General features: G+C 40.5%; 1 protein-coding gene across 3 annotated transcripts; it reads left to right on the top strand.

Moving 5' to 3' along the window:
* Positions 1-386: 386 nt before the first annotated feature.
* On the top strand, positions 387-14,999 carry LOC113210346 (PHD finger protein rhinoceros). Of its 3 annotated transcripts, none has more exons than XM_026428308.2 (12): positions 387-667; positions 1,438-1,483; positions 1,988-2,084; positions 2,216-2,367; positions 2,468-2,676; positions 2,766-2,929; positions 3,029-3,177; positions 3,269-3,556; positions 3,637-3,810; positions 3,889-4,019; positions 4,132-4,378; positions 4,465-14,999. In XM_026428308.2, exons 3-12 carry the CDS (start codon positions 2,039-2,041, stop codon positions 11,884-11,886), a joined length of 8,982 nt encoding a protein of 2,993 aa, XP_026284093.1. In that variant the 5' UTR covers positions 387-667; positions 1,438-1,483; positions 1,988-2,038; the 3' UTR covers positions 11,887-14,999. The 3 variants fall into 3 exon arrangements, with proteins under 3 accessions (XP_026284093.1, XP_052124223.1, XP_026284102.1); XM_052268263.1 differs by having other exon boundaries at positions 487-549; XM_026428317.2 differs by lacking the exon at positions 387-667 and adding an exon at positions 674-1,072.
* Positions 15,000-15,097: the final 98 nt, after the last annotated feature.

The following is a 15,097-nucleotide window of genomic DNA, read 5'->3' on the forward strand; positions in this document are numbered from 1 at the left end:
CTCCGGAATAGTGCCAGTTACTTTGGCAGGGAGTTCCTACACACATTTAACAAACTCGCCAAAATTGACCATTGGCATCCAATGTTTCACCCACACGTAAATCAAAGATAGAGGAGAAAATTTTTCGAACAGGACTGGATGAAAACTGTTAAAGGCCTCGTCCTCCCTTGAATGGTGGTTGTTCACCGTATCAGTAATCGGTTAACTGTCATTCATTCCCACCTTTTTTTTTTAGCTTATATTTTTTTGCTTGATGACCATTGATTTGGCCCACCAGATGCGCCACACAACCAGTTATTACTTTCACCTTCTGGGCGCCCTGCCCTGCACCCTTCTCTAACAACCCCCACCTCTAATGGGGATAGCAACATTTCCCGCGCACACCCCCTTGGCTCACCTCACCCCCTAAACCTACCCCCCTTCAACTGCGCAGTGCCGCGCAATGCATGCTGGGATTGGTGCAGGGCCGCGCTTCGAAGGCTTTGCGTTGTGATCACGTGATGTGAACTTCTACAGTTATTTTTTCAGGCATGATGGCGCCAAACGATGGTATCCTATTTTATGTCGATTATTTATTGTGTTTGCGAATTAAAGTGGTCGATACCGTAGATGATAGCCGTCCTGAAAGTAACTAAAAGTGCTCAGTGCAAACAAAGTGCTAGAAGTGGTGAGTTCTGTTGCTGCGTTATGAGGCTGAATTTCTAATGAGGACATGTTGGTTTTGATGACAGACTTGGCTCTTGTCTGTCGGCTATTCGGCCTTTTGTGCGCGCAATGGACTGTTTGAATTGTGATTTGTGATTGAAACACTCTGGAAGTGAAAGTGCCGAACGAATAGTGTGCGAAACAAGTGAAATGGAATCGATATTTGTGTTGTTCTGACGCGAGGGAGGAGTAAGAAAGTTTGTGGAACTCGACGCCAGTGCTGCCATCTGTGTTGTCAATGCTCTTAGGCCTACTCATCCACGGGGATAATTTTTTACTCGCATTATGAAACTGAGCCCATTTTTGCTCCTCACACATGACGATTCTACCCCAAAGATGTCTTCTCTCGTTACCTATGTGCCCTCAAGTAAGGCAATTGGCTTTTTTATGCCCAAACAATCCATTCTGGTCAATGTTTACATCATAATAGCCTAGCCTAGGCTGCGATCCTGGCCATTTCTTACCTCATTTAATTCGCATTTTCTGTCTTTTAACCTTTTATTTTGGTGGCTAATATTTGTTGGTATGTTAGAGGGGACAAATGTTTCACTTTTTCGCATCTAAATGTCTTGTTTATCTGTGCTCTTTGTTTATTGCTCTCCTGTGTGTCATAAGTCTGTTTGGTTATAAACATTATAACAAGCTCAGACCTACTTCTATTTTAGTTAGTCTTCGCATTTATTGTAAATGCTATAGTTTTTTATTTGATTATTTTTTCCTCCTCTTTTATAGATTCTGTCTCCATCCATCTACCTTAATGTTCACCCTCAGCTATGTAGTGAGTATAAGTGTGATTATTGGTTTTGTCTCTACCATTAGCATTTACCCACTTAAATTAAATATAAGTCAACTTGTTTATTTGGTCCAAGATACTTATGTAACTCTTTACCTTTATAACACAGGTAATTCATATTTCTATTGAAAGATGTTTTTTTAATGGGACTCATTCATACTGATAACAGCCGTAACTGAAACAATTAATGTATTATAACGTTTCATGTATTATTATCTGCTGTTTGCATTTTGCTGATGATACTTATTGAACGTCTATCTGTGTTCTTACCATGGGATCAAAGTTGATATAGTATCCATATAGAATGGCTTTTAGTACAAAGTATGATCAGAACTGCAATAATTTGCCTCTTCTCTAGCTAGCCATTGTTCTGTCGAAGGTTTATCTCAAGTAAATTCAGTAGTCAAGAAAATTTACTGCTTCCTTTCCCATCGGTTTCATGACATCATTTTTGTCTATTTGTAGATTAATTACTAATCTTTGGAACAGGTTCTGGAGCCTTGAGAGGCCACTCAGCTCCCAACCCATTCATCAGGGAAGATGTCGCAACGAGTTAAGCGATCCCTGAAAACAGATGATGGCCCAGGTTAGTTTTCTTCTGTGGTTTTTGTCTTGCTATATAAGAAACTAATTTGTACTTTCCGTGTTACCTAATTTAAATTTTAAAATGTAAGTAGTTCAATTAAATTTTATCCTTATTTCTAATTTTTTACCTAGTCCCAACCAAGCGCCGCAAAGGGCGGCCCACCGTGGATGATGATGACTCAACCTCCATAGCAGACAGCATGGGGGCTTGGGCTTCTCGATCTCAGGATAGCCTCAAGCCCCCCAATATCTACAACCGTACAGTTGCAGAAGCGCCTGCTGAGGTATGAATTTGGTAGACAGCTACCTCTAGACCAATTGTAAAAGTGCGTATTTTTATAATTCCATTGGATAATGTTTTTTTTTTAATCTCTAATCTTACAGCTTTTCCGCAAGGATTTGATTAGTGCCATGAAGCTGGCAGATTCTGAACCTCTAACAGCTGATGAATATTGGGTGATAGGAGATCAGTGGAAGCAAGAGTGGGAGCGTGGGGTGCAAGTACCTGTGAATCCTGACTCTCTTCCAGGGCCTTCTGTCACCCTCATCAGTCACTGCCCATCCTCTACTAAGCCAGGCTTTGAATTTAAGCTGTAGGTGTACACCAGTCTTCATGATGTGTTTTGTTAACTTGAACACATAAATTAATCTAATATTTGTGACATAATTCTTTTATTTAAAGGCCAAAGAACAAGTATATCGCCATTTGCAAGGATGATTCTTTTGATAGTGAGACACACATCCTCTCTGATACTCCAGCTAAGGCAGAAAAAGCATGTTCTTATGATTTAGATGATACTGATGCTGCTTGGCTACAAATATTCAATGGTGAAAGAGCTGCCATGGGTAAGCTCAATATCTCAATATTAACTTAGGCCTCCACATCTATTTTTTATATAAAAAAATATTTTATCACTCATGTGCTCTTACTCATCATCTTTTCAGGTCTGGTCCCTATCAAAGAGGATCAACTAGAAAGAGTTATGGAAGAACTTGAAATGAGATGTTGGGACAAAATACAGACAATAGTGAAAACTGAAGAAAGCCTTGGTATTGAATTTGATGAAAATGTTATCTGTGATGTCTGTCGCTCGGTATGTATAATTTCTGGTTTAAAGCCACCCACTGTATGATTTCTTCATGATTCTTTGTATATCTTTATTTGTATGATAATTTGTCCTTCAGCCTGACTCAGAAGAAAGCAATGAAATGGTTTTTTGCGATAGTTGTAACATATGTGTTCATCAAGCTTGCTATGGCATCACTACAATCCCCTCTGGACAGTGGTTGTGTCGCACTTGTGCTCTTGGCAAAAGACCAGAATGTGTTCTCTGTCCAAACAAAATGGGCGCCATGAAAAGTACACAGTCTGGTAGCAAGTGGGCTCATGTCTCTTGTGCTTTGTGGATACCAGAAGTTAGCATTGGCTCTGTTGAGAAAATGGAACCTATTACTAAGATTTCAAGTATACCAGTATGTATTGTATATTATTTAATGTTTCCTTTGACCTGTTAATTAGTGGACTTTTCTCATTCTGTCGTTTCAACTTACAGCAAAGCAGGTGGGCCCTCATATGTGTCCTTTGCCGAGAACGTGTTGGTGCATGTATACAGTGCTCTGTGAAGTCTTGTAAAACTGCATATCATGTTACTTGTGCTTTCAAGCATGGTCTTGAAATGAAAGCCATCATTGAAGATGATGCAGCTGATGACGGTGTCAAGTTAAGAGTAAGAGACTTTTTGTAAGGTATTCTTTTTGACCAAATTATCAAAAATTAGTAACATTTTCAATTATTTTTTTTGCAGTCCTATTGTCAGAAGCATAGTGTTACAAGTAAAGATAAGAAAAGCTCAGCCTCATCAGAGGATGACGAGTCTAAACGTAAAAAGCGGAAAGATATGACTTCTGAAGAGAGAAACCAAGCAAGAGCTGCAAAGTAAGTTGTACCCTTTTCTCTTTTGTTCATTCATTTGTGTCCCCTATTTTTAATGTTTTTTTATGAAGCAAATTCTTCTATCTGAATTTTAATCAATTTCTCTTGTCTGTAGGCTTCAGGAAATTGAAGCAGAGTTTGACAAACATGTAGTTCACACTGATGTTAAACAGTGCTTGGATGTAGATCCTGAAGGTATTCTCTACATCTATAATTTCTGGAAGCTGAAGCGACGTGCTGGTGGGAACAAACCTCTTCTAGCTCCTAAGTCAGATGATGTCGACCTCTTGTCTCAGAAGCAAGAACAAGCTGATCTAGATAAGATGCGAATGTTTGTGCAGCTGAGACAAGACTTAGAACGGGTGAGTAATAATGTGTAGTTAATGCTCCTGCTACATATCATTTTAAGTTCAAATTGTGCTCAAACAGTGCTTTTTCTCTCCTTTAGGTACGAAATCTGTGCTACATGGTCAGCAGAAGAGAGAAACTGTCCAGGACATTCTTCCGTATGCGTGAGCAAACGTTCCATAAACAAGCAGCTGTGCTTAGTGATTCAAATTGTTCACTGTCGCAGCTGGAGGTGCAAGCAGTTATAGAGGCCAATCATGGTCCATCCATCTATGACCGCCTGTATTCTCACACCACATCTGAGTCTTGTTCTACTGACTTCGATGTTATTCTGGCTCGAATCACGGGTCTTGCTGTACCTGAGGAGAATGAAAAACCGAAGACATCAGAACTCAATGGTTTGGTGAAATCTTCTGGAGGTAGACGATCTGGCATGGACAATCCGTACAAACGTATGTACTCGAACGGTATCTCCAGAAGACGCAGTAGTTTATGTAATAGCAGTATGTCTAGTGGCAGTGAGACTGATTCAGGGGCCCAACCAAGGAAGGATTCCCGGTTATGTTTAGACACCTCGGCTTCAAGTTCTGAAGATGACAAACGCACCTTGGAGCGGAAACCACTGAGAGACAGAAATGAAACTAAAGTATCATCCCCTTCACCATCCAAATCTCCTCACAAAAGTTCCCGGGCAGCTAAGCATAGTCTAGAAAGTGGTGCATCAAGCACAGAAGAGGAGAAACCAAGCCCTTTGAAAGGATCAAGACTGAAAAAGTCTTCACCATCCAAAGCAACTGAAGAATTTCCATCTCAACCATTATCCTCAAAGACAGCTAGTCGCTTGGCTAGCTTAGGGTTAGCAGACAGTGGAGGCTCGTGTTCGGAAGAGGAAAAGCCAGTGCTTGGCCAATCAAAGAAGTCACGTAACCGCAAGAAACCTATCTCAAATCTTAAGAAAAGTGCTGAGAAGGATAAAGCAAGTAGCAAAGCTGCAACAATGGCCAAATTAGGTTTGGATAGTGATGCTCTTAGTACAGACGACGAAAAGTCTGTAAGGAAACTTAGCACCGATGCATCCGCTCCAGCGAAAAAGAGGGGGCGCAAGCAACCTGTTACACCAGCGATAGTAAGAAGAGATTCATCAACAGAGGATGATGAAGTTATCAGAACATCAAAGAGCAAGGGCTCTCAACATCGAAACCATTTGAAAAAGCCAGGCCCAGATTCAGATGTTAAAATGTCTGTTAGTGAAGATAGTGATAATGACCTGCTCATCAGGTCCTCTTCTAAGACTGATAGTAAGAAGATTTCAATCTACTCTGATTCTGACTCTGACTCGAAAGATGGAAGCTCTTCAAACTTGACTGCTGATCACCACCAAAATATGATGAGAACCAAAGGAGCTATGAAGGAATTTGTTGGTTTACCTTCAAAATCTGGAAGCAAATCCCCGAAGAAGTCATCAAAATTAAAGTGTAAAGATGAAGAATTGGTTGATGACACCTCAAAAGATAAGGAGAACATTAAGTCCAAAAAGAAAGATAATGCAGCAACCGATCTCATTGTTCCACAAAGGCAGGCTGCAAAGAAGGCCTCAGAAAGTATTCAGAAAGTCTCTCAAGGTAGAATGAAAGACCTGGATCTTGATAAAGAATTACCATCCAAGCCAAGTCCCACAGAGCCTGAGAAGACAAAAGCAAAATCCAAATCCAAAGATGAAGAGAAGAAATCCAGACCTGGTAGGGACTCCAAATTGGCGCCAGATATATATGAATTTGACAAGGACCCAGATGCAGAGCAGGCAGAAATTCTAGCTTATGTCCCTCAAAGACAAGCAGCCAAGAAAGCCAATGAACACATGAAGACAAGTATCAAGAAGACTGACAAGGATGTGCCTGAGGTTGGCCGCTTGGAAAAGGGGAAGAAAGAGCTTGAAATGGAGAAGTCCAAGAAACCCTCTAAACCAGAGCTGAGGACAAAGAAAATTTCCAAGTCATCATCATCTTCTTCTTCCTCAAGCACGTCTTCATCTTCCTCATCAGGTTCATCATCTTCATCCTCTTCAAGTTCTGACAGTGATTCGGAAAGCAGATCCAAATCTCCTGCTAAAAAAGATGTCAAAGCTGAGAAGACACCAGAGCCTGAGCTTAAAAAGGTCACTGCGAAGAAGGAGGAATGGCCCTTTCTTGACAAGGAGTCCAAGTCCTCTGAGAGCAGTTCCCTGGATAGCGACTCAGACTCGGATAAAGACAAGGACAGTAAAAGACCTGCTACTAGGCCCAAACCATCTGCGAAAGAGAAGGAGGGTTCCTCCTCTCAGTTGGCAGGCAAGAAGTCCAGGAAGGCGCCCGATAAGAAGCTTAAAACTTCCGACGGGCGGCCTGAACTCGAACTTCAGCAGCCGCCTTCTGAAAGAAATGAACCATTCCGATCGAAGGACATCAGGTCCAGCAGTGGAGGTGCAGGTGATCGGCTCAGGAGTGTTGAGAGTGGACCAGCTTCGAGAAGATCAGGAAATCTACCTAGTTTCGAAGAACCAATCTCCCCGAAGACCCCAGACACGAGCAGGGGAAGGTCACGCACTAAGGGAGCTGAGGAGTCACCAAGAGACAGAGGAAGAGCGGGAAAACAAGATTCAACTACTCAAAAAGATCAATCAAAGACAGGGAAGAGAAAATCAGACGAAGGCAAAGACAGCTCTCCCCTTGTCAAGCTTGGGTCTCCGCTCAGGAGAAGTGAAACGCCGCGGAGAGGAGCCAAAAGTAGTAGTCCCTCCAAAGAGGAAAGTAAGCCCAAATGTTCTCCAACTGAGGTCAAGAAAGTTTCAAAGAAAATAGATCTCCAGTCTCCCGAAAGGGATGTGGAGAGGAGAAAAAGTACTAGAAATTCATCAAGTAGTTCTCCTGCCCTCAAAAATCTCTCTGAAGACCAACCAACAGATTCAAAGGTGTTGTGTTCTCCTACAAGTGGTTTTAGATCTCCTAAGATGGTTACTTCAGAGATAGGTCTCAAACATGAAGAGGAGTCCTTAGTGAAAACGATGAACTCAATTCTCACCCCCATTGACAAAGACATTTCTGTGATATCCAACAAAAAACATAGCCCAAGACTAGAAGTTTCAAGAGAGAAACCTGTGTTGGAAGAGAGTCATGCCTCCTCATCTTCCTCCTCCTCCTCCTCATCATCATCATCCACTTCTAATGATGATGATGGAGGAAGTAAGGAGAAGTCTCAGGAATCAATACAGAACAAACTACCATCTGAAAAGAACATCTTACCTGAAGAATTAAATCAGAAGATGACGGAATCAGTCCATGATAGAACAAAGAGTTGCGGCCTTGATGCTGGTATTGACTTTCCAACTACTGACCAGGATGCCTTGGAACCTAAAAAGATCAACTCACGGAGCAGTTCTCTTAGTGGGGCGCCGTATCAACATCGCTCAATCTTTTCTCCTCAGCCACCCAAGGATTCAGGAGTCTCTGACCTCTTTGATTTCCATAATGATTTGTATGCAGTTGATGATTCCGTAAATGATGATGGATTTGGGATACCTCCTAATTCAGAGGAAATTATGAGAGCACCTCTCCAATTTTCCTTTAGTAATGAACTTCTCTTCAAAGATGATACTAAGGAAGATACTACTCGAGAGACCATGAATCTTGTGGATAAGTTACGACTTAGTTATTCTAAGCAAAAATCTCAACCTGGGGTTGGCGATATGCCAGAAATGACTACAACTCTTACTGCAGATGCTACTTCTGAGCAGGTTGATCCTGAAATTGAAGTTGTTCCCATGCAACCTAAACCACCCATTGAAGAAATTAATTTGGCTGACGAAATTAACAAGTCTCAAAACTCTGCTCCTGAAATCACCGCTGGGGTCACCCCTCATCATGGTACACCCCATGCTGAGCCTCAATCTAATACTCTGGAACATCCACTGCATGACAAACTTGAAGCACCAGTGTACCAGAGTCCTGCAATTGAACCTCCTTTTAGTGCTTATTCATGTGCTGTTGAGGCAGATAAATCTAAAGGACTGCTGGGGGCACAAATTATGGAATCAGCAAAGAATGCTCAAGCTGAAGAGCGATGGATTCCTCCAAGCGTGTATCCAGAACCAGCTAAAGAAATGCAACCACCTTCCTCATTAGGACTCCCGTCTCATCACTTGGAGCTTGGACAACTTTCTCATGATCCATTTTCGCTTCCATCTCAGACCCAACATCAAGATATGTTACCCATGGGATCTGAAATGCAGCAACAGTCCCTTCATCATCAAGATATGGAGAAATCACTACCATCACATGAAAAGCAGACATCTTTGATGGCTATTGGCCATGATCAATTTGACAGCATGGGTCAGACGCCTCATATGGATTCTCCACTGCCATATTCTGATCATCATTCACAAGCCAAATGGGCAGACAGTCAAGTGTTACCTGTACGCCGTGATTCGACATCTGACGATACTGACTCTGAAGATGATGCTCACAATGAATCGGAACCACTGCCTCCATCATCTACACAAGCCCCACCTGCAGTTGGAACAGATCTTATGACTCCTTACCCAGCTCCATCAATGTCATACCCACCAATGCCAGAGGCTCCATCCTACCATTCGTACTCGGAAGCGCCACCATTTGTCAACCCTGCACCATTATTTCCTCCTCCTACTTTTACTGGATCTACTATGCCCAATATCCCCAATATGCCTAGCATCGCTAATATGCCTAGCATAGCCAATATGCCCAGCATAGCCAATATGCCCAGCATACCCAATATGCCCAGCATACCCAATATTCCAAACATTCCCAACATTCCGAATCTCTACCATCAACCTTATGGGACCTTTCAAGACCACTCTCATGGTATTATGTCTTCAATGACCAACAAGCCAGAAGAGCCACCACAGCAAATACCTCCACCCTGTACAGCTGCATTTACATCATCATCACACAACATGGCGTTTACTGCTGCAATGGTGTCTCCGTTGCCTACTGCAACTCCTACTCCGTCCCCTGTACTTCCTCAGGATCCACCTCTCACACCTGCTGCTTTCCCAACATCAACTGCTCCTCCAACTCCATCACCTGTACTACCTCATGACACCTTATCAGCGTCCACTCCATACTCCTCTCAAACATCTCTGGAGTCCCAGACCATCATATCTGCCTCTGAAAATAATCATCAGTTGCCACCTGTTACTTCAAAAGTTGCTTCATCTGTGGGCAAGAAAACTCCAACTAAGCCCACTCGCTCATCTCCAAGGGTTATATCACTTCAACAGAAAAGCCCTGGGAAATCTCCAGGAAAGTCTCCTCGACAGCAAGAACCCATTGGTGTTAAGCCTCCACCTCAACCACGGGGCACTGCCACTGCTAAAAAAGCACCCAAGGCTCCAAGAGGAGCTAATTCTCAAGGAAGAGGAAGAGGACGGGGACGTGGAAAGGGTCGAGGTGGTTTTAATGAACTTGGAATTTGCAACAAACTGGCTGGTACTGTGTTTGATTTGGACTTTGATGATGATGATACTGAAAGCGTTGAAAACCTTAGAGCCATGAGGGAAAGGAGAAAGTCAACAGATATCAAAGGGTCAGATGGCTCTTATCAATCCCAAGATTCATCAGTTTCTCCTAGGTTTGCAAGTCCTTCACATGTTAGTAGCAAGCATCGAAGCACTGTTTATCAGAACCAAAACCTCTCTGATCTTAGACCACCATCACCAATTCATGATGGTCCAGCAGCAGTGGATGATGACGAAGATATCAACCCATCCCCTGAACCAGAAGAAACTGCAGCCTCAAGTCAAGTACAAAACTTCAATGAATGTGTCTTACCAGGTCCTGTAGACATGAGAACCTACAGTTCATTTGAGAATCAACCAACCTCAGCTCAACCAGCACCCTATCACAATAATCTTGTTGAGTCACTTGGATCTGAACAACAAGAACCTGATGTTGCCGATGACATTGAAAAGGAAATTCAGCAAGCTGTTGCCAAAGAAAAAGAAAAACATGTTGAAGAACCAAGGGTGTCTCTACCTGACTCCCGCCAGTTGCTTAAAGTCAAAATTAAAGGTCCGTTCCAAGATGCTAATTATGGAGCAGCTGCACCAACAGTTACTCCTATTTCACAACAACAACCTGCGCTGCCAGCTGTGGCCCCTCTTGACTCTATGCAAGGTCCAGGTATGGCATCAGGATCGGCAATGGCTTCAGTTTCAGCATCAGGAACATCTAATTTAAGACGAATGCGGAAGAAAGAACTACTTCGTCAATATTGCTCACAAGATATGAACATGGATGATACTGGTGCCCAAACCATGCCAGGTCATGCTGTTCTACCCACTCCGCCGGTCAACCGTACTGTTATATCAATACCCAAGGCTGTTGCTTCAATGACGACTATTCCAACCCGAGAGGACTACAAAGCTGTGGTTGATGCAAATAATGAAAAGAAACGAAGAAAGGACAAGACACCCAACTTCTCAAATTCCTATGCACGAAGAAACAATCCTGATGGTCTTGATTATGCTGATCTTGAATCCTTACCTGAGCGAAGGCGCAGTGTGGGCTCTAATGGTAGCAATAATTCATTCCCTTCTGCTGAGGTAATTCAACCGAAGAGGAAAGGTCGTGCTCCTCGGAATTCCGCTCTGCCTACAGCTACTCCAGAAATGGCAATAACACCAAAGCTAAAAATCAAGATTGGTGGCAATAGCACAGAAGTTGCTCTTCCTGTTGCTGAAAAGAAAAACCTCAGGGTGCGTCCTCCAAAGAAACGACACACTCCACCCCCACCTCCAGCCCCATCAATGGAAGAACTGCGAGCTGAAAGCATGAAATTCCGTAGGTTGGTTATGAAGGACTTTGGAGATGGTGAAGATGACAAAGAGGAGCCCGTAGTTGTTGCCCCTGTGCCCAAAAAGAAGAAGAAAAAGAAGAAAAATTCTAGATCATCATCACCATCGCCATTACCTGTTGTACCTGAAGTTCAAGTTATTTCTAATGAAGTTGCAGCTCCTAAACTTATCATTCGGTTTGGCAACAAGGGCACTTCCAGTGCAAATAGTAGTTCCAATAGTAGTGCAACTGTAGCCTCTGGAGAATCTGGGGCAAATCAAGAAAAAACCACAGATGGTTCTGATAAAATTGTGAGTGTTAACCAAACAGAAAGGTTACCTTCCTCTGTAGACTCTCAACCTTCAGGAGGAGCAGTTGCTAACCAGGACACAAACCAGCCATTAAACATTAGAGGAGATCTGGACAAAAATCAGACCAGTGATGCTTCTGCTTTGAGGAAAGTACGAACAAGCAGATCTGCTGTTTGTTTACCTAAATTAAAATTAAAATTATCCCGGTGTGAGGAGGGGTATGTGATGAAAACCCGTGAGGAAACCGTGTCGCACCCTGATGGGCAGTCAAATGATATGGAACCGCCTCCTGAAAATGTTCATAATAGGACTGAAATGAACTCAAGTACATTGCCTCTCAGTCAAGATTGTGAAGTTAGATGATAATGGTGGAAATTATTAGTCTCAATTAAGTTTTATATCTAATAGATCTGATTATCGCCGATGTTAGTTAAAGTTCGAATTTGTACAGTATGGTGCCAAGCTTTTTGTGCTGCTAATTCCCTCATTCTTGAGTCTGGCTTCAATTTTGTATTGGTTTTAGACATTTCAGGAGTTGACGTTTTGATAGTTTTAACATTTTAATCAATTTATTTTATAATATTCATGTTTGTTGTTGAGCTATAAAGATAGGACCACTTCAATTACATGCCTCCTTTTTTTTTTCGGAATAGCTCTTTTGATTAGATTATAATCGAAAATTAACTTAATTATTGCTCATCTCTTTGTTTTCTATTTCAATATGTTTGCTTGACTGCTGCATAGTTTGAGCAGTAATTGCCAATATTTTTATGACGCTTTAGTGTTTTTCAGTTTCTTTGTTGAAAAAATCTGATTCAGCTTCATCGGTTTGTTCAATGTCCTACAATTTTTTAGTATACTTTATAACTCTTTATAAAAGGAAATAATGTTTAAGTGCTATTTTCTAAATTTGGAAAAGCTACAAACATCTTAATCAAGTTTTTCAGACAATCAAACTATAGAAATCCAGTTGTAATCTTGTAGTTATATATTTAGACATTTTAATACTTGCCCTTTTAATGGTGTCATTTTTATTGGATCATTACTAAGTTGTACTCTCCTCTTAATTGGATTGATGTTAAAATGCCATTCAAAAATAGCCTTGGGCTTTGTTTGATTAATACTGGTGATTGAAAATGATAACTCGCCTGCAATTTGATTCTTTCCTAACTTTGAGGGCAGAGTTGACTTAAGGCAGTATTTCTTGTTATTGAATTTATCTATCTGTCACCAGTATGTGGTTTCAACTGAGCACAGTACATGGTATTTTATCAGGAATTAGTAAGCATATGAAGATTGGTACCAATGTCATCATTATTTACTGTTGATTAGTTTTTAATCCTTATTTGTTCCTCCTCTGTGTAATTGAGTGTGTGTGATTGTGTGCAATGGAGGAAGGGATCGTACTGGAGGCTGTGCAGTTCCTCAGCTGTGGGCCACTTAGTGGTCAGGAGTACTCTCTTTAAGGTCCAGAGCTCGAAGAGTGCTTGACTTGTACAAAATTTTAGCAGTCTTTTCTGGGCTGATGCTAAGTTTAACTGAATATTCTAAAGGTGACTCTCAAAATAATTTATAACTATTGTTGTTACATATGTTTGTAAGGATAAAAATAAAGTAAGTCTTCAGGTCAAGCTATTAATGTAATCATAGTTATATTATAATGATATTGTACATATAGTAATCTAGTATCTAATCTTTTTTCCTGTAGGCTGTCTTCTTGTAAATGTGCACAGTGTATTATTTATAGAAAAGTGTAACACAAATGGTGCAAATGAACAAACTAGTGTACAAAAAGTCAATTACTGTTTCATTGCAGGAGTTCATATTTTTGTATATATTGTGTTTATTGAAGATTGTTTTAGAGCGGTTAAGTCTTTGTAAGTGTATAATTTAAACTCTTAATCGAAAGTGATGTGGCATTGTTTGCATTCTGTAATGCATTTTTAAGGGATACTAATTGTGTTAAAGTTGGGATCTATATTAGAGCTGATTATCTGGATAGACAATTGTTTAAACAAATCAATATTGGTTAATAGTGGTCTAATGGTTGTGATGTTGATGTTGCCAGCCTTTGTTTTAAAAAGCTGTATGCTTGTTTGCTCTTTTTCTAATATTCTGAGCTGTATGTATATATGAGTGTTCTATTTGCAGACATTGACCCATTGTCTTGGATCATACAGCTCTTGATCTTGCTTGTCTCTCCAAAAGTCGTACCATACTGAAAGTTAAATCAAGAAGGCAGGGTGAACTAATGGAATCTTTACTTAAATCAATGTTGTTCTCTCTTAGGTAGATGATTGTTTTACCTGTCAAGCTCTGTTTTTGATTGCTGTAGATGCTCTTATAAATTTGCTGTAGTTCAGTGCTTTTGAACTAGCTTTGTTTCGTGAGAAGCAAATTTCTTTAAGTAGCTTCAAAATTTCATATAACCCAAGGTACAATTCAACTTTTGGAAGTTATTTACACTGAGTATCTTGCTCAGTTTATTTGTTTTTGTTTTTTAAAAAATTTCTATGCCATACTCTAACCAAAGTTGCAATAATAGTTTTTGTGTAGTATCGTTGGAACCCTTGGCTGCTGTGCAGTTCATCTACTGTGGAACATGAGCATGCTGTGCATCCATTAGTGGGTTACCACACTGTGGTGTCATTACAAAAGGGTGTGTGAGCAGGTAAACAAAGACTGTTTTATACTTGAGTTATGGTTTAAATTAACGGAAAATTGGAGAGTTTCTTATAGCCAATATCAGGAATATTCAATAGTGAATTATTATGTTACCCATATGAAAAAGGTAGAATACTAGCTTATAAACGTGGAATTTGTCTGAATTCTGATGTATTTATGTTTATGCTGCCCTTTTATAACTTTTACTTCTATTCCCAAGCCCAATTATTTTCGTATTGTTCTTTTACAGCCCAAGTCTGTTGCCTACATTTGCACAACTAAGCTATATAAGTTTTCATGAAAATGTTGTTCATACCTGTGAGATTACTTGAGATTTCCTCTTTAACTGAAACTGTAATGAATTAGTTAATTCCCTTTCAATTTACTGTTGCATGGAGACTCTTGTTATGGTTACCTCCACTCAAGTATTTTATTAATATGATCATGATTCAATGTCTGCTAGGTGTTACATGTTAACTGTTGAATATCACTTCATATTTATTATTTTGGATCAATGGACATTGATTTATTCAGTTACCTTGCTGTTTCAGCCGCTTCCAATCAACAAGCACTTTTAGCCTGAGTTCACTTCTTGCAATTTTAATTTGACGCCCATTCAAGTTGTCTCTTTACTTATCTTACCATTGACATTGTGGAACTGGATACTCCTTACGGGAAGACCAAGTATAGTGTCATTTTAGTGGAATTCCCTTGATGGGAGAGGCCAATATGAGTGTTTTTATGTATGTGAGCAATGATAGTCAAAACTGTTTTAGAGCTTTGCCAAAATAATTCTGCACCTTGTTAATGGACACTGGTGTATTTATTTGTTTTCATATGAATTTAGAACTTTGTATTAACACACTGTTTTACTTGTAAATTTTATTTATGTAGGTAGGTGGCATTTTTG

This window comes from Frankliniella occidentalis, unplaced genomic scaffold (assembly GCF_000697945.3).
Source record: "Frankliniella occidentalis isolate FOCC.00 unplaced genomic scaffold, Focc_3.1 Scaffold66, whole genome shotgun sequence".
Classification (NCBI taxonomy): domain Eukaryota; kingdom Metazoa; phylum Arthropoda; class Insecta; order Thysanoptera; family Thripidae; genus Frankliniella; species Frankliniella occidentalis.

Bases quoted from the DNA above. Each gene is read 5' to 3' on its own strand.
- LOC113210346 (XM_026428308.2), top strand. From the start codon at position 2,039: ATGTCGCAACGAGTTAAGCGATCCCTGAAAACAGATGATGGCCCAG. The intron at 2,085-2,215 runs GTTAGTTTTCTT...TTTTTTACCTAG, and splicing joins GAAAACAGATGATGGCCCAG to TCCCAACCAAGCGCCGCAAA. The intron at 2,368-2,467 runs GTATGAATTTGG...CTAATCTTACAG, and splicing joins TTGCAGAAGCGCCTGCTGAG to CTTTTCCGCAAGGATTTGAT.